Source organism: Mustelus asterias, chromosome 7, assembly GCF_964213995.1.
Source record: "Mustelus asterias chromosome 7, sMusAst1.hap1.1, whole genome shotgun sequence".
Lineage (NCBI taxonomy): Eukaryota > Metazoa > Chordata > Chondrichthyes > Carcharhiniformes > Triakidae > Mustelus > Mustelus asterias.
Window position 1 is genome coordinate 55,423,702 of NC_135807.1, and position 26,799 is coordinate 55,450,500.

The following is a 26,799-nucleotide window of genomic DNA, read 5'->3' on the forward strand; positions in this document are numbered from 1 at the left end:
TGTTGAACCCTATCCAATTTCAGAGCCATAGTCAAACCAATTTTTACAAGTTACCCAACAAACAGTAAGATGAAGAATATCGAACAAATAGCCAAAATCCTACTGCAGGGCAAAGTGACTTTAAATGCCCAGCAGTCTTCTGGCTTTTCCTCTGGTTGCAACTCTAATGGCCAGACTCTCAGTTGCAGGCAGCTAAAGCCTGATTCCTGTTGCAAGGCCCTGTCATACGCTAGGCCTCCACTGGAAATGGGCACATGATAATGGCCTTGTCCACCAAATCCAAGCAGTGTGGACAAATGGATCATATTGGATTCACTCTACTTATCCTGTGGCTGGGTAAAGGCAAAGAAATTATTACTGGAACCAGAGTCAATTAATTACTAATTAGCAGAAATTGTTTTTTCTTAAATACTTTATGAAAAGCGTCTCATAATTTTGAATAGCTCTAGCAGATCTCCACTTAACCTCTCAATTCTAGAGCAGAGTTGCATTTTTTCTGTTTCAGCCTAATGCAATTTATTTCTAGAATTAATACTGCAGAGGTTTCTGATACTGTTTGGAGAGCAAAATAAAGTCATGTGGATATACAGCAAAGGATTATTACTGATTTCATGATGCACCAGCTGTGATTGCATCATTATAGACTCTCAGTATCATGTAATGCATTTTAATCCATTTTTGGAATAATCCTTATCTGGCATACATTTTAGAAATCTAGCCTGTAACCAGTTAACCCAGCAATTAATATCCTGCTTCCCTTCAAATAAAGCTTCTCCCTAGATGAAAATTCTGGCCCATGCAATCAGTGGATTGACCTGGGCCTGATGAGACACTGTATGACTAACATGAACTACAATGGAAATTAAATTACTGTATTAGAAATTTATACTGTCAGCTGAATTCATCAGTTAAATATATAAGTTAATTATTTTCCCTTCATCTTTTTATCTAATTTTCTATTTTCCTTAATGCACTGATTCTTTGCTGATGTATAGTGTTGCATTCACCAATTGCACTCAAGTGACCTTCATTATTGTGTGAACAGTAAGCTTGCAGGACGCATCAGAACAAGTGCATCTAACCTGCCCACAGCTGACATCCACACTCATGCATCTTCCAACAAGTGTTGCTGAATAGCAATGAGTGAGCAGAAGGCCAATTCTCTCCACTTTTAATCTATTCTAGCTCACCCGATCCACAAAAGGCATCTGAACAGCCTTTGTGGCTCAGCAATTTTCTAGATTAAATCCAATCAGCCAATGAAGATATAACACGATCGAAGGTTATTTTAACCAAGTGGATTGCTCATAAATTGAAGGTTATGGGGTAGACAAAGAACAGAAACCAGTTGGTCCATCAATTCTGTCATCCTAACTTGGTAAAAATTTTAACCTCCACACCATATCACCCTCCAATAATCATTTCACTCCCAGAAATGGCAATTTTTATTTTTTTAAAGAGAAAAAATTGCTGGGGCATGATTTTTTAACAGCTATATTATGCCATGTAGTAGATAGTACTATTATGACTTTCTCTTTGAATTGCAGAGTCCAGACAACTATAGCCTGTTAATTCACATGTACCTCAAGGTGATTTTGAATGTTTGAGTATAAGAAATAACTTGTGATGTTTTATTTTTCTAAACTTAGATAGCAAATTTTTTTTTTGGGTCACAAGCTGTGGAAATTGTGGCCTTATTCCAAAGGTCAAAGAACCTTTAATCTCAGCCTTTAACTACTTTAAACAAAGGGCAGGATTTTCCAGCCACAAGGCCGGAAATTCCCACCCAAGGTCAACGAACAATTCCCACCGGAGGTCAACAATTTCCATGGTGGGTGGGGCAGGAGAATTCTGCCCAAAATGTTACTGGTCCAAACCAGATCCCCTTCCCCTGGGGGTTGGAACCTTAGTCTCAATTCTTTGGCCTAGATCTTACAGGAAAGCCATCATGTATTGGGCGTTGAAAACAATGGCTAGGTTCTTCCAGGGTTGGTCATTGTGAAGACACTCAGAGTTTGGAGCTAAAAAGGTGTAAAGCCAATAGTCAGATCTCTTTCAGTGCAAGTGTGGCACTTTCTAGAAGCTGTGTTTCTAAACAGAAAATCCAAATCAGTGAAATATTCAGCAGAAGTAGATATATGGATAATTGAACCAAGGCACAGAATGATTATAGGCAAAGGAAAAGAGACAAGGGAGGAAGATGGCAGCCAAAAGGATTCATTTGCAGGACTTAGCAATGGGTATGGTTATATTTAAACAGAAAAATGTAACAAGCCTGGTCACAGGGATCAAAATTTTTTTTTCTTGTGCTGAGTTGAAGGGCTAAATCTACAGAGCCACAAAGTAGGGCGGCACGGTAGCGCAGTGGTTAGCACTGCTGCTTCACAGCTCCAAAGTCCTGGGTTTGATTCCCGGCTCGGGTCACTGTCTGTGTGGAGTTTGCACATTCTCCTCGTGTCTGCGTGGGTTTCCTCCCACAGTCCAAAGATGTGCAGGTTAGGTTGATTGGCTATGCTAAAAATTGCCCCTTAGTGTCCTGAGATGCGTAGGTTAGAGGGATTAGTGGGTAAAATATGTAGGGATGTGGCCTGGGTGGGATTGTGGTCGGTGCAGACTCGATGGGCCGAATGGCCTCCTTCTGCACTGTAGGGTTTCTATGATTTCTATGCCCCTGTTGGGAAATATAAGGGAAAGACAGGGAGACAACAGGTAACCTTCACTCAGGCAGAATTTTATATTAGTTAACATTTACAATTTACTCCCTTCAATATATTGCTGGAATATTGTCAGGGCCAATTGTCTTTGCAGGTGTCTAGTGCCTGCAGCCATTTCTTGATATCACGTGGAGTGAATCAAATGTTTCTTCCTTTATAGAAGTTCACTCATGGTATTTTAGCTTCTATCTTAATTAAACTGAAAGGTTACCAGTGCTTTTAACTTTACAGTTTGCTATCTATGAGGATACTTGAATGAAACTGGATGCTTACTTTACTTACTTGCTGATATCACTGCTATTGGATACCTGGTAATCCCCTAAACTTAGCACCAGATTTAAAAAAATGCTGGAAAAGGGAAATCAATGCCACAAATATTGTTATTTCTTAGAGGGCAGCAGCGTTTCATTGTTGACCTCAAAATCCAGCCCTTTAATATGAGGGCCAAAGTTTCAGGAATTGGGTCAATAATACATTCGAAAAGATGTCCAATTTGGTGTCCAAATTATGATTAGAACTGGAAAAATATTTGCAATTATATTTCGGATTGTTACTTTAATGACTGAATAAGTCAACTGCATGGAATTCTAAAATTTTCACTGCTGTATTAGGAATTGTCTTCTGCTACTCCGCCCATTTTGCTGTGAAAATCACAATACTGGCAACCTGTTAGTTTATGCTGAGCAACATATCCTTGTTCCAGGGAAAGAAAAAGAGAAAATATGCTTTATTGACAATTACCAAAAATGGCAATAAACAGAACTTTATATTTCTGTCGACTAATGTAAGAATGAGATACTCTTATGTTAAACCTAAACAAGTTTGCATTATTTTTACTGCATGTAACATAACTCCGATGAAGGTCAAAGAAGAATGGAGCTCCCACAAAAAATTGAAGGATCCAATTCACGTTTCACTGTTGTGTTGTTTTAAATCTGCTATGGAGTTTCATGCTTTCTTCAGTCTCAGTCCTTTACTTATCAGGTGGGCATGCATAAACATTATACAGCCATTTCCATCTTGATAGTAGGGTATGGATCATAGCCTTCTAACTTGAAGTCTTCTGCTTGGAAGTCATTAATATTTTCCACATTGCGCAATATCTTCAATTTTGGAAAAGGTCTCGGTTCCCGCTGAAGCTGTGTCAAAGCAGAGCAGTTAAGCTTTTACAAAATCATTGCTTTATTTCACTTAAATTATAAATGCTACAAGTTTGCGCATGGAACAAAGAAATTTTGTTTAAATGGAAAACAAAAAATCCAACTATATAAAAAATGTTTTTTTTTTAAAAAAGGGTAACAATAGAATGTTATATTCCCACACATCATAAAGAAGTCCATTGAATTTTTGATGCAAAAATTATAACATACTTATCAATTGTAAAATATTATTCTTCCCCTGCCCCCACTGCCAGGTATTGGTAATCAACTCCTAATAATTGTCATAGGAAGTCTTTTTTTTACATTAAACTTGCTAAATAAATGCAAATAATCCTAGCTGCTTCCTATTAACATATAGACCTAGGGGGAGGGGGGCTGTATGTGTGTGTCCCATTCAAGAATCACTGATTTAGCAGATTTCAACTGATGCAATTGGCTTTAGAATCCAGTTAAATAGAAAAATGGAGTTGATGGCGAAGAGAGAGCAAGTGAAGGGGTGAGAGAGAATACATACGGGTAGGGTTCAAGTTCTTAATTATCTTTCAACTTCTTAATTGATTATCCTGTTGTCATTCTCATTGACACACATGAATAATGTGTGATGCATTTTGGTGCTTGTCCCCAGCAGCTTTTCCCTAACAATAGTTTTACATTTTCCCCTCTTGATTTTCAAGTCTATTCTCAAAGATATTCACTTCTACAAACACAAAATACTTGTTCAATGCCTCTATTTCCTTGTTCTCCATCGTCAATTCCCAAAATTCACTCTAGATGATCAACATGAGCTTTAGTTACTCTTTTCCTATTTAAACACTTGTAAACTCTTAATATCTGCTTTTATATTACTAGCTAGCTCTCTCTCTCTCTTTCTTCCTCTTTTTAAAAAAAAGTCATGCTACGCTGGTTAAAATTGGACTAATCTGATCCATCACTAATCCTTCAAGATTTATGCAGTGTTTCTTTCAATTTGATACAATCCTCAACTTCCTTATCAGCCATGGATGATACATCCTTCTCAATTTTTCTTTTTCACTGGGATAAATCTTTGCTCAGTTAGTCTCCCACTGAATCTCTATTTCCCAGATTTGCTTTCATACCTAATGACTTTCGTTCAGACTTACAACACTAGTCTTAAACTCCATCATCCCTTTAAATTCTTCAAATTGAACATGAAATTCTATCATGTTATGATTGCTCTCACCTAAAGGTTCTTTACGAAGAGGTTATTGAGTAATCCTGTCCCATTACCAGGCCCAGAATAGCATGTAACTTGGTTGGCTCCAGAACACAGTGCTCTAGAAATCAGCCAAAATATACTTGAATTCATGTTCCAGGCTATATCCATCAAACCAATTCACCTAAAGTGCTAAGTCAGCCATGAATATTGCTGACCGGGGGAGGGGGGTCAATTCAAATTGCCCTAATTTCCCCACATTCTACCCATCAATAAACAGGAAGATGTTGTTGTATTCACTGCACCCACACAGGTCAAATGGAATGTTCCTTCCAAGGGGAAATTGGCAGATTGTAGAGTGATCTATCTTTCCCAAACAAGACGGGAGAAGGCAAATAGAGTGAGTTTGTCTGCTGGCACCATCGGTTGACGGAAGACAGCACAGACTATTGCCGAGAGCACCGTTCACATTAGAGGTCAAACAGGAACTGCCTTCGTTCAGTATCAAACAATATTACAGTGCAGCTTGTGGGGTGGGGTCATGTCCAACATTAAGGAGGTGTGTCACAAAGCATGTATGTTCCCACGGCTGGAATCTAGCTATTTAAATCGGAATCAGGATTCCTTTGTTCTAGGAGACACTGATTTTGGTTTGGTAAACTGAAGCTGAAAATCTGAATCTAAAGCTGAAGTCAAAATCAGTGTGTTAGGACTGTTAATGCATCAGCTGTTAGCACTATTACAGAAGATAAGACCTGTGAAGGCTTGCCTTTGTTTGAAGTGGCTGCAGCAGACTCACTTGTCCATGTGGCCATTGCCATTTTAAAACTGCTACAAGGAATCAGGTGACCAGCTGGAGACATTGTCATCTCAGCACCTTCACTATTTATCATCTCTATCCAAACTGATTCTACATCTTTTTAGCCAATTTCATCTCACAAAGTAATGACATCCTTAATTAATAACTATCCTACCATCTTTTCGTAGCCTCCTATCTTTTCAAAATGTCAAATACTTAGAATCCCTACAGTACAGGAGAAGGCCATTCGGCCCATTGAGCCTGCACCTACAACAATCCCACCCTATCCCCATAACCCCACATATTTACCCTGCCAATCCCCCCAAAACTAGGGTCAATTTAGCATGGCCAATCAACCTAACCCCTACATTCTTTGGATTGTAGGAAAGCAGAGCACCCAGAAGAAACCCACACAGACACTGGGAGAACATGCAAACTCCACACAGACAGTGACCTAAGCCAGGAATCAAACCCTGGCGCTATGAGACAGCAGTGCTAACCACTTTGCCACCATGCTACTCTTCAATATTCAGGTCTCAGCCTTGATCGCTCTGCAACCGTATCAGTTGAATGCTGCATGCGTCAGATGCAGAGTCCTTAAGGTTCTATTCTATGGAGATAGGTGTGCACGAATCTTACCAAAAACAAGTGATTGGAATTCACATTTCTTGTTTTCTGTACCCAGAGTTCAGATATGACTATTTTAAATCAACACTGATTGGATAATGTCCAGAAGTGAAACTGCTGGAATAGTTACTTGGCTTTTGCTTTTGGTGGTAAAATGGTTACAGAATTAAAGATTAAGCATCTTTGACCTTGTAGAAACAGAATGACGCTTACTTCAGGTCATTGAAAGTACATTTACCTGAATTTTCAATGCCTCAATATGGTTCTTGTAAATATGAGCATCACCCAATGTGTGTACAAAATCACCAGGCTGAAAGGAGAGCAAATGGTCATTACGTGACTATCTAGGTGTCTGGTCAGCATCTGTTACTTCAGTTTATCTAGTCAAGGAATATAGTTACATTTGTTAAACCTTACAGAAAAATCACAAGGAAAAGGAAGAACCAAGAGTCTGACACATATCCTATTGACCTTTTCAGTGATCCAGCATGTGTTAACTGCAAAGCCACTAGTGACAGCAACTTTTGGAGTATGCACATGTAAAATTAAACATGGAAAGCTAGAGGTTACTAAAACATGGACATCCAGAGTTCATGTTTACATCCATGTTCTTCCATATGGAGTAGAATTGCAGTTATTGTCCAATAAAATTGGCATTGAAATGGCTGCAAAGGCTTGAACTTGCTCTTTTTGCTCACTAGCTCTACATTAAAGAAGGTAAGCTCAGGAGTAAGAAAGTTTTTTAAAGTATGGCACGTGATAATTACTGAACAACCCCAGGCCCTGAAAAATTAATTGGATCTTATTCTTTCAGAAGAGTGAGTGTTGAGAAATTTTTAAAGGTGAAAATAGATTTTAGAAACTTTTAGTCTAGCTGTTTTCTCTCTCTCCCTTAACCCCGTCTGTATTTTCCAATAGTTCTTTCACTTTCTGTACAACATTTAAATCTAAATTTATATCTATTGCCTTGTACTTCTTTGGACAGTGACAATTCTTCAATCTTGCCTGGCTTTCAGCTGCCACAGGTGCCCTGTATTGAGCACCACAGTATAAAATATAGAAGATTAAAGGAAACCTCCACTAACAAGCCTGTAAGCAACTGTCATTGGAGAGAATGATGAACAAGCGCCACTACTCCGCTAAGGGTAAAATCCGGATTGCACCAACACCCTCTTCCTTCCCATTGCAAGACCACAGTAAGAATAATTTCCAATGCATTAGTTCCATCAATGCTTTTATTGAAATGACTTGGCTTGGCTAGTAGCATTCATGAGTCAGTAGGAGTGGAAAAAGAGACAAAGCCTTGAGCATATAACCAGTACAAGTTACCCATGCAGACGTGCAGGCTCCACTCAGACAGTGATCCAAGCCAGGAATCGAACCCAGATGCCTGGCACTATGAGGCAGCAATGCTAACTACTATGCCACCATGCCGTCCCTTGGTTGCTTTCTATTAAATGAATTGTTTGGTAGTTGACTTTTGTGAGTTAAAAACTAAAACAGCTTTGCAACCTGTTGACAAATGCTGTCTCATTTATACATATGTCCCAGATGCTGGGCGGAATTCTCCCAAAAAAATTCTAAGTGTCGAATTCGCATGAAAACTGGAGTAATTCACGCTGGCTTTTTTCAGTGGGAGTTCAGAGAAGAATCTCCCACACTGCACTGCAGAGGCCACTAGTGTGAATATCATTATTCCCACTGGAGGGACTGAACCCAGCGCGCTGAGCAAGCGCCGATCTGTCAGTGCCAAGATCGGCACATGCGCAGTGTCCCCACACTGATTGCCTCCAGGCCCCCCACCCCCCGGCAACACCAGCTCCCCCCAACCCACGGCCCGATCGCTGGTTCCCCAACCATTCCTGGGCCCAGCCGCAGCCCCCCTCCTTCCCAGCCCGCCGCAATCTCCAGCCCCCACCCCTCTCCGATCATCAACACCACCTCCCCCCTCAAACATTGTATGGATAATAATATACAAATACAAAACATGTTCAAAGTACCTTTAGCCCTGTGATATGTGCAATCATGTATGTCAGCAACGAATAGCTGGCAATATTGAATGGAACACCAAGGCCCATATCTCCTGACCTCTGATACAGCTGACAGGAAAGCTCTCCATTTACCACATAGAACTGGCACAAAGCATGGCAAGGAGGTAGAGCCATCTGAGGAAGATCTGCAGAAACAGTAAGTCAAGAAAAAATGCAATATCTATATATATATATATTAAAAAAAACACAGCTGGGATTTACGGATTTACTTTAACTCGCTGAAACCAAAGTAGAAAGCTTATACATTCACTGAAATTCAAACTAGCATATGGCACTCAGTATTAAGTGTTCTAGTAAACTCCAGCTTTGATTCCAAATTTCCAGCTTGTTTCACATGATGACATTATTGCAATTTGACTCAGCTAGTGGAGTTAAGTGGTTAAGCTTCATCTCTCCACTAATTTACAATTATATTGATTGTAATTTCATTTGCTTCAGTTGTCACTTACATATACATACCAGTTTATTTAATAATTATGAACTGGTGGTTGTACATTTAACAGGGACTTGCAGGAGGAATTGCATTGAACCAAAGGTTGGCCCATTCTTACTGGGTTGCTGTATCTGTGCTTTCCAGCAAGGGTCACTACATTGCACACAAGAGTCAGACCCTTCTTTCAGACATGACAATCGAGGTCAAGTGAAATATCCCATTGTGATCCCAGCTGCAATTGGCTAAATTAGACTGTTAATCAAATCTGGGATCTTTACACACGTTGTCACATAGTTACATATTTGCCTTGGAGATTCCAACCTCACTTAACTTCTTAGCTTGTGTCTTTTTTTACCTTTAGGGTTCCAAGCGCACATAATGATTCTGCGATCTTCTGGGTTGTTTTTGATGGTATCAATTACATACTGGAGCTGATCGACTCCTTGACCAGAGTAATCTACAATCATAATGCAAGTAAGATTTTAAAAATGCACTCAAACGTTCAGTTGACCATTTTAAGCTAGTTTTCAATTTGTCCCCAACAGAAATACCAATGCCCTAGAAATCCAAAATTAATTAGCCGAAATTAGTATGGCATAGTAATCTTTCCTAACCTGTATGCATGTCCTTATATTCAGCTCCAAAGTGCCTCCATTGGAAGCCATAAACAGGTCCCAAATCACCTTCCTCTCGGTTTATGAATCCTTGCTTGTCCAGATAGTCTCGTGATCCATTGGCGTCCCAAATTCTAACTCCTTTTTCTGAAAGCTCATTCGAATTGGTGGAGCCCTGAAATAAAATTCAAGATAAAGCTGGCCAGAAAAGTGAATCTGCAGGAATGGTCAAAACTGCTCAACATTCCAAGATCACCCTGAAGTGAAAGATAGCCCCCAGCCCTCTTCTCTACTTCAAGCTGCCTTTGTTAAACCCCTCTCCCTTGTCTCCTCCACCCTCACCTCCAACAAACATGAGGAGATCTTAGTCATTAAGATAGAGACCTGCCACATAGCTACCTCTGACACGTCCTTCCTTGCCCCTAACCCACAAGGCCAAATCTTCTCTAAACTTTCTTCATGCCCTAACCCTGAACTTATATCCAACATACTTCAGCTCCACACAGGCACAAGCACACAGCAGCCTGGAATGTACTGTGTAAATATTGTCCCATGTTGTAACAACTTGTCCCCAGGTGCTGTTCCCCCAAATCTGTTATCCTGGGTGAGGATGGATGAATTGGCTTTCTTTATTCAACCCCCTTGGTTGGTAGCCAATAAGAATCCCTTTACTTGCAGATACCTTTTCCCAACACAATATATTTATGTTTTAAAAAGAGCCAATTTAACCAGGTTTTCTTGATTAAAAGGTGAGTTTATTAGCTACTAAATGCAAAAAAAAGACAAAGCATACATATACATTCACAGGGCTTAGAAAATGAGAATAGAATCCAAACGCAAGTTTAAAAAAAAATTAGTCTGCAAAGATTAGATGGTGGAACGTTGCAGCAGTTGTGATTCATCAGAAGTGTTTTTTGATTTGATTTATTATTGTCACATGAATTAACATATAGTTAAAAGTATTGTTTCTTGTGCGCTATACAGACAAAACATATCATTCATATAGAAGGAAACGAGAGAGTGCAGAATGTAGTGTTACAGTCATAGCTAGGGTGTAGAGTAAGATCAATTTAATGCAAGGTAAGCCCATTCAAAAAGTCTGACAGCAGCAGGGAAGAAGCTGTTCTCGAGTTGGTTGGTACGTGACCTCAGACTTTTGTATCTTTTTCCCGAAGGAAGAAGGTGGAAGAGAGAATGTCTCTGGAGTGCATAGGGTCCTTAATTATGCTGGCTGCTTTGCCGAGGCAGTGGGAAGTGTAGCCAGAGTCAATGGATGGGAGGCTGGTTTGCGTGATGGATTGGGCTACATTCACGACCGTTTGTAGTTTCTTGCGGTCTTGGGCAGAGCAGGAGCCATACCAAGTTGTGATACAACCAGAAAGAATGCTTTCTACGGTGCATCTGTAAAAGTTGGTGAGAGTCATAGCTGACATGCCAAATTTCCTTAGTCTTCTGAGAAAGTAGAGGCGTTGGTGGGCTTTCTTAACTATAGTGTCAGCATGGGGGGACCAGGACAGGTTGTTGGTGATATTGACACCTAAAAACGCGAAGCTCTCGACCCTTTCTACTTTGTCCCCATTGATGTAGACGGGGAAATCATAGATCATAGAATCCCTACAGTACAGAAAGAAGCCATTTGGCCCATCGAGTCTGCACCGACCACAATCCCACCCAGGCCCTACCCCCATTTCCCTACATATTACCCACTAATCCCTCTAACCTACACATCTCAGGACACGAAGGGCAATTTTAGCATGGCCAATCAACCTAACCTGCACATCTTTGAATTGTGGGAAGAAAACGGAGTACCCGGAGGAAACCCACGCAGACACGAGGAGAACAATTTTGTTCTCCTTTACACATCCTGAGGTCGATGACAATCTCCTTCCTTTTGTTGACATTGAGGGAGAGGTTATTGTTGCCACACCAGTTCACCAGATTCTCTATCTCATTCCTGTACTCTGTCTCGTCATTGTTTGAGATCCGACTCACTACGGTGCTGTCGTCAGCAAACTTGAAAATCGAATTGGAGGGGAATTTGGCCGCAGTCATAGGTGTACAAGGAGTATAGTAGGGGGCTGAGAATACAGCCTTGTGAGGTGTTGAGGATTATCGTGGAGGTGGTGTTGTTGCCTATCCTTACTGATTGTGGTCTGTGAGTTAGGAAGTTCAGGATCCAGTCGCAGAGGGAGGTGCCGAGCCCAGGCCACGGAGTTTGGAGCTGAGTTTCTTGGGAATAATAGTGTTGAAGGCTGAGCGGTAGTCAATAACTAGGAGTCTGACACAGGTGTCCTTGTTATCTAGGTGTTCCAGGGTTGAGTGCAGGGCCAGGGAAATGGCGTCTGCTGTGGACCTGTTGCAGCAGTAGGCAAACTGTAGTGGATCCAGGTAGTCGGGTAGGCTGGAATTGATTTGTGATGTTGACTTCAGCAGGAAGATAGTCAGTTTTGAGATTCCAGTGTACTGCAGTTTGGCTGTGAAGCTCCCATGTTTCCTTTTCAGCTGTGGCTTTGCTGACTTGGCTAGCTTCAGAAATCAAAGAGTTACCTGCAACCTTGGCAGGGATCTGCCGTGTTTTTCCTCCTGTGTCACATACTGACATACCTAGCACTAGTTGCCCCTGACCAAATTTAGCAGCTGGCTCTTATCCCAGTCTTTGTATATCCCAAAAGATGAAAATCCACAAACCACCCTGTGATATTGCTCATAGGATATCATTCCTGCTGAGATGATAATCAGCTGCCATCATCTCCACAGGAGATGGCAGTATGTTTATGTACTGTTTTTGTGCTTTTGATACATTGTCAGGAAAAAGGTGATATTCCAATGTCTCTCTCTCTCTTAGTATCATTCACCATCAATTCAGCTAGTAACTGAATTTACATCCTCAGCAATCTTTGGCTTATATGTCCTTTTTTCATGTCTTATTTAAAATTCAAAATTTCCACATGCAGTTTAGGATTTTCCCTCCGTCATCATGACGATTAACTACTATCGCAGTCTGCAACACATCAATTTTAAAATTTTTATTCTAGTTTTCAAATTTCTCCATAACAATGCCTCCCCTTTTCTCTGTAACCTCCTCTTCTAGTCCTATAGCCTCTTCAGATAATCTGCACTACTGCAATTCTGGTCCCTTCAGCATCCTTAATTTTAAAATCTCTCCACCAACTGGTAGCCTTACCGTCAGCTACCTAGGCCCCTAGCTCTGGAACTCTCTTACCAAACCTCTCTCTCTTCTTTAAGACGCTGCTTAAAATCTCTTTTTTTTTGTTCAGGCTTTTGGCTGTCTGTCTTCATATCTCCTTACATGGTTCAGTATCAAATCTTGTTCACTGTACTAACAGTCAAGAGAGCAGTGGGACATTTTACTACATTCTATTCATTGCAAAACTAATCCTTGTTATACGAAAGCAAAGAATTTTTAGTTACAACTATATAACAATAAACATAATTCAGTACATTTTTTCTATGTTTGAATATGTGCAAAGCAACCAAGGATACAAACATGCATTAAAAATATTAATTAATGCTACTCATCGTATTACTGCTTCAGTATTTATGGAACTTTTATAAAATCTATTCACAAACTACAATCTGTACCTTGATAAACCACAACAGCTCTTCCAGAATTCCTTTCCAGAATACTCGTTTAGTAGTGAGGAGGGGAAAAGAATCTGAAACAAAATTTAATAATTATTTTGTTAACAGCAAGCAGAAAAATATAACTTGGAGATGTATTTGAGTGGAACAGCAAAGGCATTTGCTATATTGCTATTCTGGAGTTGGGTAAATTTTTTGATCTGCACCAGGTGTGTGTAGGCAGAAAAGTGGAGTTAGTCAAAATCAGATCAGCTACAATATTACATGATGGAGCAGCTCAAGGGGCCAAATAACCTACTTTTGCTCATATTTCTTAAGATTCTTTTTGAGGTGCAAGCCTGCTATAAATAATACAAGCTAGCTTTAAGTGGTGCAAGCATAATTTTGTATCCTGATTATGAAGGCAGCCACTCAACAGCATGCTCAGTGTTGGCTGTACACAGAAACCATTTAAATTAGCAGGTAGCTTGAACCACGCATGCTGCCTGCATTGGAAGCAACAGGTGTAGGTTAATTGTGCATCATGATCTCCACTGATTTTGAGCTTTATAAAATGTCACAACCTATGTATGCTGTAAAATTCATAACACAAGCTGTTCCTAGAAGACTTGTACTAAAGAACTAATTATGCTGACCTTTCACACTGGCATCTGCAGATTAGCAAGTACACCATATTATGTGCACACAAATAAACAGCAGTCAAATCCAGGCATTTACTGTATGATTAAACAGGGACTGTCAATAGAGTAAAGCTTCATTTTTAATGAACTGTTTGAAAGCAGGGTTGGAAATGCTGAAAAATGGCTGCAAAGTTGGCTTAAGGTATTTTAGTTTAGATTTCAATTAGCATCAAGGAAAGTATACCATTTATAGGAGCAGCTTTTTAAAAATGAAATGTGGACCCACCCCCAAAAATATGCATGGCTAACCTGGAGGCTTAATCAGTAAATGAACAACAGGATGTGGGAGTGAGCCATATAGATCATGAAGGAGTAATATTGTTATATATTAAGCCAATATTTTTCTTCACCTCATCTGTAACTGTAACACATATTCTGCACCCTCTCCTTTCCTTCTCCCTTATGTACTCTATGGAACAGTATGTGTTTGTCTGTATGGCACACAAGAAACAATACTTTTCATTGTATCCCAATACATGTGACAATAATAAATCCAGGGCAAGCATATGCCCATCTTTACTTTTAAATTCACAAAAGCTTGCTAATGAAAATCAATTAAATTGGGACAAATCACTCTGAAGGGAGGAAAATACACCAACCTAACGGTTGCGGCATGGTAGCACAGTGGTTAGCACTGCTGCTTCACAGCTCCAGGAACCTGGGTTCGATTCCCGGCTTGGGTCACTGTCTGTGTGGAGTTTGCACATTCTCCTTGTGTCTGCGTGAGTTTCCTCCGGTTTCCTTCCACAGTCCAAAGATGTGCGGGTTAGGTTGATTGGCCATGCTAAAATTGCCCCTTAGTGTCCTGAGATGCGTAGGTTAGAGGGATTAGTGGGTGGGATATGGGGGTAGGGCCTGGGTGGGATTGTAGTCGGTGCAGACTCGATGGGCCGAATGGCCTCTTTCTGTACTGTAGGGCTTCTATGATTTCTAATACAGCAAAACACCCAGATTACAGATAGCAACAAAATACATGAACTCTGTCCATGACATCCATCACTGGCAACAGGGTAGAGGATCTGTCAGCTAGCTAACCCTGTTGATCTGGAACCCAAGAGTGTGATGGAGAGGGATGAATTGTGGCATTCAAAAGACAATTGGTTCGTTATTTGAAAAGAAAACAAATTGCGCATCAACATACAAAAGGGAGGGGGTGGTGATGTTTGGATTGCACTTGCCAAGAGCTAGTATTGTCATGGAGGGGGTCAAATGGCATTCTTCTTTCTGTGCTACAACCATTCAATGCTTCTAATGGCAGTCTGAGCTCTGCCATGCATTTACATTAGGTGCAATCTTAGTGTAACATATCCCATGGCAATCTTCAGAAAGTCGTCAATTTTATCCCTTAAACAGTAACACTTTAATTTTTTTCATGGTGAAATACATTTGCTGCCCTAGTTCCCCAAATTTATAAATATGAAATAAATATAATTTAGAACTCGTTGGGAGTGAGGCGCTATATGAGGCAGTAAAACTTCAATATAAGCATCGTCTCCTTGGTTTTCTTTATTCGTTTAAGAATTGGCGCTAAGTCTCCATTTGAACTCAGCAGTCGTTCATTACTTGTCAATGGACTGGTGCCGAGGCCCAGCTCCCGGTTTACTCACCTCTCAGATTGTACCGAGCCTGGAGCCCGAACACGGACACGGTGCCTGTGCCGGTGCGGTCATCCTTCTGGAAGCCTGTTTCCAGAATGTTCCTGATGTGGTGCAGATACTGATGCTCATCACTGGCTCGCTCCATCCCGGCCCGCCTGCCTACCCGCGCGCGCGCGCCTCACCAACTGAATTCCAAACAAACCCTTCCCGCCTTCCGCAGCCCCGCTCCCATTGGTCATCTCTCACCGAGGTCACATCCAATCCGCTGCCGGCTTTCCGGGCGGGCATCCAATCCGTTGCCGGCTGTCCCATAGCCAATCCGCTGCCGGCTGTCCCATAGCCAATCCGCTGTTAGAGGTCTGCATATTTGGAAGGTCCCTCCTCCAAAGAGGCGGCACTGCCGATTGCGCACAGCACTCACTGGACGTTTAAGATAGTGGGAGTGGGGCAAAAGCAAAAGGGCTACTTTGTCCTGGATGGTGCAACTTTCTTGATGGAGTTGCACTTATCCAGACAAGAGAAAGCGTAAAAGCAAAATGCTGCCGATGCTGGAATTTGCAACAAAAATAGAAAATGCTGGAAAACCTCCGCAGGTCTGACAGTCTCTGTGGAGAAAGAATAGAGTAAGAAGTCTAACAACACCAGGTTAAAGTCCAACAGGTTTATTTGGTAGCAAACGTGGCGTTTGCTACCAAATAAACCTGTTGGACTTTAACCTGGTGTTGTTAGACTTCTTACTGTGTTTTACCCCAGGCCGCATCTCCACATCGAGAAAGAATAGAGCCAATACTTTGAGTCTGGATGCCCTGCTCTGATGAAGGGTCATCCAGACTCGAAACGTTGGCTCTATTTTCTCTCCAAGTCAAAGTGTATTCCATCACACTCCTGACTTGTGCCCTCTGGATTTTGAGGATACATGAGATGGGAGCAGGAAAGACTCATGGCCTGCTGAGCCTTTTCTGCCATTCAGTATGATAATGGCTGATCCAATCTGCTGGGACTGTTTGAGAATCTAGGGAATTTTGGGAAAATCATAGCCAGCGCATCCACTATCGCTTTAACCATCTATCTTAGAACCCTAGGATGTAGGGCATTTGCCAGATTTTGTCTGGTCAGGGAGAATCCCATGGAGAGTTGGGGAGGGGGGCAAGTCCCTATGGGGGTCAGGGGAAGTCCCCTATGGGGAGCCAGGGGTGTTAGGGGACTCCTGTGGTGGGGCAGGTCTGTATCTTTACAATAGTTACCCAGAAGTTAGGTTTTAATTCTTCTCACTTCATCTGAGTAACTATTTGTATAACACAGCAGGAATCATCTGAAGTTTGCAATTTAAGTCACATTTTGGCTGGTTTCCAGTGCAAAACAATTGCCCAGAGGAAGTTTGCAAACCTTTACCTTGAAATTCAGCAAGGGATTCCTCAGCACATCTTTGGGGTAACCCCCCCCCCCCCCCTCCCAAATCCAATGCCAGGGAGCTTGGAAGTTACAGCTTTGTCTGATTGTGTAAAATATTTATATCACTAAGTTTTTATTATTGAAAATAAAAATCAGGAGGAATGTGAATGGACTATCAATTTATTATTACCTTTTTATACTACTGCACAAATATGTGCTTTTCCAGCTTTCCTTGAGTGCATCTGTGCTGTTCTTGTCAACTACTTGTGGCAGCTATTTCATATTCAAGCTGTGCCAGCACGCACTCTAATTCTATGTTTTACTCTTGTTCCATGCTTTTAAAACTCTAACTTTTTAAACAGTTTCTTCCCTGCTGCCATCAGACTTTTGAATGGACCTACCTTATATGAAGTTGATCTTTCTCTACACCCTAGCTATGATTGTAACACTACATTCTGCACCCTTTCCTTTCCTTGTGGAACATCATCCAGATCCCTGTGGAACATCATTTTCTACATCCTGCCAATTAGCATACATTTCCTACTTTTTGTCTACTACCTTCCAACCAATTGCGAACAAGTTTCAGTTCAGCAAGTTTTTATTTTTGTTAATAATCTTTTGTGCACAATCTTATTAAATGCCTTCTGGGACTTCATTTAAACAACGTCTATAGACATTTCCTTTGTATGCTTTGTCTGTATAGTGTGCAAGAAACAATACTTGTCACTGTATACTAATGTGACAATAATAAATCAAATCAAATCAAAATATTCTTACCTATCTTCAGGTAAAGACACTCTTCCTGAATTTCTCATTGGATTTATTAATAACTATCTTATATTTGTGGCTTCTAGATTTGGTCTAACCTGCAAGTGGAAATGTTTTCCCCATGTCTACCTCAGCTCACTGTTCAACCTTTTTTTTACAGAAAGGAACTCCAACCTGTTTAACCTTTTAGCAAGTTACAATAAAACACCCTGGTCTACCGTTTCCATTAGGTCAAATAAAGTTGAGAGGAGATCTGCAGCTGGTTCTCCAGCAAGACTACATTCAACTTAAAGGAAGTCAACACTTAAAAACCCAAAAGAAGATATTGCAAATTAAAAGGGCCATTTGTAATGGACAATTTTCAGAAATTGGTCAAACTCCATTTCCCAGCATTCCATGGGACTTGAAAACCTAACATAGACATAATGAATTACTTTTTCAATGTACAAGACAAGAGGCAACGAGCAAAGCCTTCAAATCTCACAATGGTCATGTATCTATCCAGTTAAATGATTTGTCTCAATCACTGAATTTCTGTGACCAAAACTATAGAACTGTAAATAATAACTACAGGCTAATGAGTTTTATGGAGTCACTGTGTCTGAATGTGCCCCTCCATCCCTTTGAAATCCTAATCCCAGATAACTTTTTGATTAGATTGAAATCTACCTGATATTGTAACCAGGATCTCTTAACCTTTTAGCTCATTCCTGCTAGGTCCATTAACTCTGGACTCTGTGGCCATTCAAACTGGACTGCCATGATCTCATGGAATCTCCAGCTGCACAGTGAAGAATTTGCTTCTGCTTTGTGCCTCCAATTCTGCTATGGAGTTTCTTTCAGGCAATCTGCCTCAGTGTTTTCACTTCAGGTGCTTTCAGTCAGTTTAGAATGCTGTTTTTTAATTTTCCAGCTTTTGAATTTATGTTCCAGCTTCTCTGATGTTCTGGGTTTTTCCCAAAAGCTGCCAACATGTTGTATGTTGTTTATTCAGTAGGTCTCACAAAGAGATTTTAAGGTGTTTATCGTTGAACATTAACTATTTATTAATAACATATTACTATATACATATATAAATAGGTTTAACACAGCAAAGACTAATACTCCTATGATATTGGACTTGGGACCTTTGGATGAAATCTGCAGTTCTCTGGATAGACTCAGAACAGTTTGAAGTCATAACAGCTTCCCAAAACACCAGGGACTCTAAGCAAGCCACCAACAGCTGATTTCACCCCTTCAGAAAGGCAAGACCAGCTGAATTTCAAAAACCAGGGAGAGAGAGAGAGACTTCTTTTCAGCTTGATGCCCCTTCTAAAACTAAAACTCAAACTACAGCTCCAAACTGAAAATGAAAAAAAAACTCCTATCACCTGACCTGCCAACCAGTTTTTCTCCTAACAATGCAAAGTCATAAACATCCCAGTAAAAATAAACAAACCCCCATTTAAGCAGCAATAAAAAAATTCTCGTAGACAGCCCAGCAACAATGAGAAAAACAAACAGAAAAAGTTGGCTTACAACTGCAGATTACATGATTAAAAAAACACTTCTTAAAGGTACACTAACATCACAATAACTGATGTTTTCATTTGCATAACTACTAAGCCTCATGGCAAAGTTTCATCTGCAAACCTGGATATATAACTCTCTATTCCTTCATTTAACTTGTTAATTTGGTGACCGGCTGAAGTCCTAACATAGATCCCTGTGGAACACCATTTTCTACATCCTGCCAATTAGCATACATTTCCTACTTTTTGTCTACTATCTTCCAACCAGTTGTGAACACGTTTCAGTTCAGTAAGTTTTTATTTTTGTTAATAGTCTTTTGTCCAGAATCTTATTAAATGCCTTCTGGAACTTCATTTAAACAACATCTATAGACATTTCCTTATCCGCTATGCTACCTGACCAAAAAGTTTAACTAGTTTAATCAGGCATGATTTGCACTTAACAAATCCATGCTGACTCTCTTTGATCAGTTCATACTTGTTCGAATGTTCAGTCTCTGGTGAAAGATTTATACTAACTTCCCCTGGAGAGTGGCAAAGAAAGACTTGCATTTATGTAGTACTTTTCAAAATTGCAAAATGGCCCTTAGCACTTTACAGCCAATGAAGTACTTTTGAAATGTAGTCCCTGTTATCAGGTATGAAATATGGCAGCCAGTTTGTGCAGAGGGGAGGCAGTGTCATGAGATCTTTTAAATCAACCTTAGAGGGCAAATGGGGCTTCAGCTTAATATCTCGTCCAAGAGACAGCAGTCTCTCAGTACAGCATTGGAATGTTAGCCTAGATTTTTATAAGTCTCAGGTGTGAACCTTGAACCCACAACCTTCTGACTTAGAGGCAAGAATGCTACTAGCAGGACCACAGCTGATAAAGGAGTGTAGTTTCCTGGTTTTTCTCTCCCCATGTTTAAATGATGACATGATATTAGCTATTTTATGATCCAGAAGCCCGACCCCTGTATCTACAATTACCTTTCCTGTTTTTTTTAATACGCGGAAAGCCTTAAAATTATACTTTGGGTTAATTGCAAACGAGTGTTTGACATATTTGTATGTAATCCAAGTGGGGTGGGGAGGCAGTGGCATTCTCACTGTTCTGGGGACCCGAGTTTGAATCCCACCATGGCAGATGGTGAGGTATGAATTCAATAAAACTCTGGAATTAGATGTCAGATGATAACCACAAAGCCATTGTTGTAAAAACTCATCTAAAATCCGTAAGGAAAGGAGATATGTCATCCTTACCTGGTCTCGCCTATGTGTGACTCCATATCCTCAGAAATGTGGTTGACTCTTAACAATGCCCAATGGTCTTGCAAGCCAGAAACACAGGCTGGGTTTTCTGGATAATGATCAGGATTGGGAAACCTTCTTTCCCAGAAAATTTCATAGAAAATAAAATTTCTTTTTTCTCTCACCAACTCGAGCTTAAGGGCACTGAAGCCAGCTAAACCTCTTCATTGCCTTGAATACCACTTCAGCTGAGGTAAATATTTCAGTAAAGGCTGTGGATTTAAACGGGGAGCCTTCAGGACTGTACTTTTCAGCTACTTCCTGCTTTAATTAGCTGAGATACCCAAGGAGCAATAACGTTCTTTTCGTTGGAAACCAACTTTTACATTTTGTGCAGCATGTGGTCGACTATTTTTATTCTGTGCGTCTATTGGCATCATGATGTTTGATTATAAATAATTACCTAACTTAAGAAATAATTTTGTTTTATAAATGTGTTTTATTACAATTCAATACAGTCAGCCTGAGGAAAACAGCATTTAATGATTTAGCACTCCCTTTACAGAACTTTGTACAATCAGAGTACACGAGGGGGGATTTGAACCTGAAAGCCAGTATGCCTAATTCACAGTCTGCATGATTTTTGGCTCCATCATTTTAATGGCCAGAAAGTTCTGTGGGTTCATGGTTCAGGAATGCTAACATTCATTTCTGAATTCCCAAGATGCACATCTGTCACGCAAAGTTTTGCACCAAGATGTTGAAGCATAAAATTTATTTCATATTCAAGTATTATCAGATTGAGATTGGGGGGGGCGGGTGGATCTTAGAGTAGTGCCTCCAGGTTGGAGGGGGGGCGGTCCCATATGGCTGGGCTTTGGGGGGTTGGGGAGAATCCCATTGGAGGGTAAGGGTTGGGCCTGTGGTTGGGAATACCCTGAGTGTTATTTAGTTGAGGGATGGGAGGTCTGGAATGCAGTGGTGCCTCATGGTGGGCTTGGTCTGGGTGTTTAAAATGGTTATGCTGAAGTTAGAAGTGGTTTAATTTCTTCTTAACTCTTTTAGAACCATTTGAAGTTAACAATTTAAATCGCTTTCTCGGATGGTTCCCAGTGCAGCGCAATTGTCCAGAGGATGTTAACATTTTTGGACCCACCCAATGACCCTCCACCAATCCAGCATTTAGTGATCTGGCCACCGAGATCGTGATCAGTGCTTCAGCAGCGATGGTGCGTGTTTTGTTCCAGGCTTGCTCAAGCACCTTCTACTCTCCACCCATGACCCACACTCTCTCCCCTATCACCAATAATGCCCCACGCACCCCCCCAGACACAAATTTGCCCTCCCAACCATCACCATTGAGCCATACCCCTCCGCCCTCCCCCCCCCCATCATGAACCTCAGGTCCATCACTGGGAACATGGACATGCCCTATTCTCCATAATGAGCCCTTCCCTGTCACGGCCAAGATGCCCATCCTTGTCAAACTGCTCCGGTCATAAAACTGTGTCCATTGGCACGTGGACACCATATTGGTCCAGATGTGTTTTGGACTGGCACAATCACGCTGCAGGGACGGTTAATCCGATGAGGGAGGGACAATTCCAATCGGTTACCTGACAATGAGACACAAATGGGCATCCTTAACAGCCTTTGCCATCAATGGCGAACTGCCATTATCCCACCATGACGTTAGAGACTACAAATTTCTACCATCATTTCGTGCTGTCAGGAAACCAAATTTTTACTGTTCATCCTCCACCCCTGACGAACCCCGCCAGTGCTCAGAACGGATCTGTTTTATCCCATATGTATTAAATTAGCCACTCCCCCAGTACATCTTTGGGGGTACCATTCCCCCCCCCCCCCCCCTTCCAGATACAGTGCCCTGGAGCTCAGCTCATTATAAGACATTACTGCTGATTTTCTTAACGCTTTTTAGTTGTTAACCAAGCCCAATTTTGGAGGTAATTATTTTCTTGTTATTTTTCAGGGAAATATGATAGGTATGATGATGCTTGTATATTATTAACTGAACACTAGATGGCCCCAAAACATTATCTCAACTGTACTTCTATTCTTTGGGGATGTTCTGGATTGCTTGAAAATAAAAGCAGTTAGTTATTCATGCGGTGATAAGTGCTATTTCCCCAAACACTCATGCAACAACAGAAACTATATTTCATGGTCCAATTGAGTGTAGATGTATGCTGGAGAATGGCCAAATGCAGTATCCCCTGTTCAAAAAGGATGTCTAATCTGAATAATTACAGACCAGTTAGCTTAACGACTTTGGTAGGGCAAATGTTAGTTTTTAATTAAGGATGAAATTACCACATATCCAGATAAAGAGAAAATACTTAAACACACCTAGCACAGATTTGAAAAGGGAAGATTGTGCTTGATAAACGCCAGGATCCTATGAGAGGGTAACTAGCGTGGTGGATGGAGGAAATGCAGTGGGTGCGGAATTTCAGAAATTGTTTGAAAAGTTACCATGTAGTAGATTACTAGATAAGATTGAGGGCGGGATTTTTCCAGCTGCGTTCGCCCTAAGTCCGGAAAATCTCGTCTGAGGTCAACGGACCTTTGCATGGTTTGTGTCCCACCCGCTATGATTCCCATGGCGGGCAGGACAGGAAAATTCCACCCTATGTTTTATAAAATTAGGGGGAAGGTAGAAGGTAGCAAACTAGATTAAAAATTGGTTGGAAGGGAGAACATATATTAAGAGTTATAAGATGAGTGGTTGGAAGTGAATGGGGGCCTACAAGATTCACATATAGACATATATGTATAATATTCTTGATACACATGTCAATGATTTAGATATTGGCCGAGAGGGTGTATTGTCAAAATTAACAGATGATGCAAAAATAGGAGATACACTTAATCCTTTAGAGGGCCAAAGGAAACTAAGCGATATTGATGAGATGGACAAATGACCTAAAAAGTGGCAAATTAAATTCAATGTCTAAAATGTTAAGTGTTTAGAAAAACACCAGTTATTATACTCTGAATAGGCTTCTTTCATTTCCACAGTCTGCAAGGCAAAAGTCAGGAGTGTGATGGAATACATTCCACTTGCCTGGATGGTGCAGCTCCAACACTCAAGAAGCTCGACACCATCCAGGACAAAGCAGCCTGCTTGATCAGCACTCCATCCACCATCTTAAACATTAACTTGCTCCACCAATGACACACACTTGTAGAAGTGTGTATTATCTACAAGATGCACTGCAGTAACTCACCTAGTCCCTTTCACACTCGCAACCTTTTCTATCTAGTAGAACAAGGGCAACTGCTGGGTAGGAACACGCCGTTTGCAGGTTCTTTTCTAAGTCACATCATATTGCCGTTGCTTCACTTTTACTGGTCAAATTCCTGAAACTCCCTCCCTAACTGCACTCTGGGCGTACCTACACCATATGGATTGCAGCAGTATGAGAAGGCGGCTCATCAACACTTTCTGAAGGACGATTAGAGATCAGCAATAAATGCTGGCGATGAATGAAATTAAAGAAAGAACGACTACGATTATATCCAGTATGATGTGTTTCAATTCTGAACAGGGGATGAGACAGGGAAAATGAAAGCAAAATGTTCTCAATAGTTGAGAGCTTAAGAACAAAGGCTGGCTGACAGACATAAGATTAAATGTAAGATGTTTAGAACAGCGATTGGTAGAAATCTCGGGGGCAAGTCTCCCAAAAGTGCTGAATTGGCGGCAAAACTGGTCTAGAATGCACCAGTTCTGTCAGTTCAGCTTCTCACCTGAATCTCCGCACTCTGTGCAATGTAGAGGGCAGACCATCCTCCCCCCTGCTGACCCCCCCCCCCCCCCCCCCCGGGGCCAGACCCCCCCTGTGGCAGCCCTCCCTCCCCCCTGACAAACCACCTCCCCCCACTCCGCCCAATCGCTGCCCTCCCTCCATCCCTGACCGATCCTAAGGCAGAATGGCAGCGGGACCTCCCCACCCCCACTGATTGCCCCTAGGTCCCGCCCACAGTAGGCCCCGCCCCCTCGGCACTGCCCGATGCCCGATGGGCAGTACCAAGGTGCCCCCTGGAGATGTGCACTTTGCCTTTTGGGCAATGCCAGGGGGCACAGGCTGGCACTACCAGGGTGCCCATGTCCACGGGGCACCACACCCCCCGTCACCTGACCCCCTGGGGTGCCCCGATTGCCTCCCCTTCATTCCGGCGGGGTCTCCCACTAGCTCCCTGAACGTGGGGAGTTAGTCTGAATCCCGTCGGAATGAAGTGCTCCTGGCGGGGTGGGAGATTCGATCCACATATTTAAAATAGATTTTTAAAAGATTTAAATTACTTTCCTGCCTTCCCACCAGTCTCCAGCGTGGTCTGGCGGGTGACTGCTCATCAGCTGTGGGAGATGTGCATGCGTTCCCAGCGCATGTGCAAATCCCCGTTCAAGGCCGCAGACCCACGTCTCCCGGCCAGACTCACCAGAAAAGTGGCAGGCGCGAATGGGAGAATCGCGGCCCTCTTTAAACCAATGTTAGCTGTCAACTACATATAGCTAATTGGAAATTTAGCTGGGAATTAATTGCATTTTACTGGTTAATAAAATGAGTAAGATATACTATTGTTGGGCATATGATATAAACACTCAAATTTTACAATGTACGTATTTGTACTTTAACCTTTTTGTACATTTATTGTAAACTGATAAGAGGAGTGTACAAGAGTTGTATTGATTGTTATGTGTATTTTGTATTTCAGTTACTTTTTAATTGGTTGTTTGCTAAAATGCTGTGCAGCACAGCTGAAAACAGCGGGCATCAGAGACACCAGTAGCTGTTAGGGTCGGGTCAGTCAGTTACAGTTGTCTCACATAGCCAACAGATGAAAGTTAGCTCAACAAATCAGGCAGAGATGTAGACACTCACACACCGACTTTCAGAAGAAAGGTGCCTTGTGTGTAACCAATGAATGTGTTGGACTACCTGCTAGGAACCTACTACATCTTGAAGATTTCAGCAGAGTTCACTGCCAATTTGTATGGAGCTCTGGCATCATCACTCTGCGGTGAACCACAGATTATGTAGTCAACTTAGTGAATGCTGCAGACTCTGCAGGAGACTGTGGTACCAACAGAAGAATTTCTTAGAGATGCATATAATGGAAGCATGCAAGCCCTGGGTTCCATCATTTCGTATGGCTTGGATGGGCTTGGAGGTCAAATGGATATGAGTATCAGTAAGACTCACAGATCTCTACAGATGAGCCACAGTCCAACAGCAGCAACAATCATACATTAGAGATGAAACATGTTTCCCCTTTTCCAGGATGGTGGCATGTCATAGCTTCACCCCCTGCACCACTACCTTTGCCAACCATCAGCTAGTGCCCCTGACCTGCCAACAGAAAACCAACTGGGCCAGACAGCAGAAACTGAGTTGCTGCAGTTTTCAAGCAGGCCTGTGTTCCATGGGGTTGCTAACCACAAACATGTCCAGAGACCTTGACTGAGCAACAGGAAGCTTCCCACTCCTGTGTTAAAGCCACTGTAGAAAAATCATATTATACCCCCTAGAGTGGTGACACAGCCTCAAAACAGATACTAGGGGCTCACGTCTGTGTGATAACCTGCATGAATCAGTAAAATTATAAACCTTTTAAAATTATTTTGTGGAGCGTACCTGTAGTAACTGGTAACCCTGGAGGTTAGTTGGACAGGTGCAATTTATTTGAGAGTGTAAGGACTAGGTAATGGACTTTAGCGTTAATGGAGGAGAATTAGGATTGCCAACTGTGATGAAATGCATTCTTGGAGGTTTCAACACATGACATGTCCCCAAGCTCCAGCTATGCAATGGCCAATCCATCCATCCTTGTGAGGCACTGTCTTTCTACACCACTTGGAAAACAAAAAGACCCATTACTTAACTGGACGATGCTTAACTGTCAACCAAACAGCCTTTTTTTTCACCATTTCAATATTTTTATATCTGGTAACGAGAAATGTTCAAAGCAAGGCTTTTAAAAAATATATTTTTTTCATGTCCTTATGAGTTCTGTCCAGGTTTGCACATAATGTGGAGATGCCGGCGTTGGACTGGAATAAGCACACTGGGTTACTGGGTTTGCACACAGCAGAGTCCTGGAGATTGATCTCCAATTCCCAGAGGCTCCAGGCCAATCCCGGAAGGTGGCAAACCTAAGGAGAATTGGGATTGTTCAGATGATACACCCTTCAATGGACTGTTGCTGGAAGTCCAGAGCTATGAAAGTAAACCTCTATGACTCTATGTAGCCGGTAGTACACTTGGGCTCTCACTGGGCTGGATGGAGGTCACAGCGAGAAGGCCACTGGGAGTGGGGGGGGGGGGGCGGAGTGCTGAGGAAAGGTTAAGGGGTGGCTCTCTGTGGGCCCGCCACATCCTGATAACTGGTTCCTTCCCGAAATGCCTGTGAA

The 26,799-nt window shown here is 41.7% G+C and overlaps 1 protein-coding gene across 1 annotated transcript; it reads right to left on the reverse strand.

The window, feature by feature from the left end:
- Window positions 1-2,202: 2,202 nt before the first annotated feature.
- tyms (thymidylate synthetase) lies at window positions 2,203-15,712 on the reverse strand. The gene is made up of 7 exons (XM_078217051.1): window positions 15,463-15,712; window positions 13,176-13,249; window positions 9,573-9,747; window positions 9,314-9,415; window positions 8,475-8,650; window positions 6,713-6,784; window positions 2,203-3,853 (listed from the first exon to the last, which is right to left on the reverse strand). The coding sequence occupies exons 1-7, from the start codon at window positions 15,596-15,598 to the stop codon at window positions 3,716-3,718; spliced, it is 873 nt and encodes a 290-aa protein (XP_078073177.1). The 5' UTR covers window positions 15,599-15,712; the 3' UTR covers window positions 2,203-3,715.
- Window positions 15,713-26,799: the final 11,087 nt, after the last annotated feature.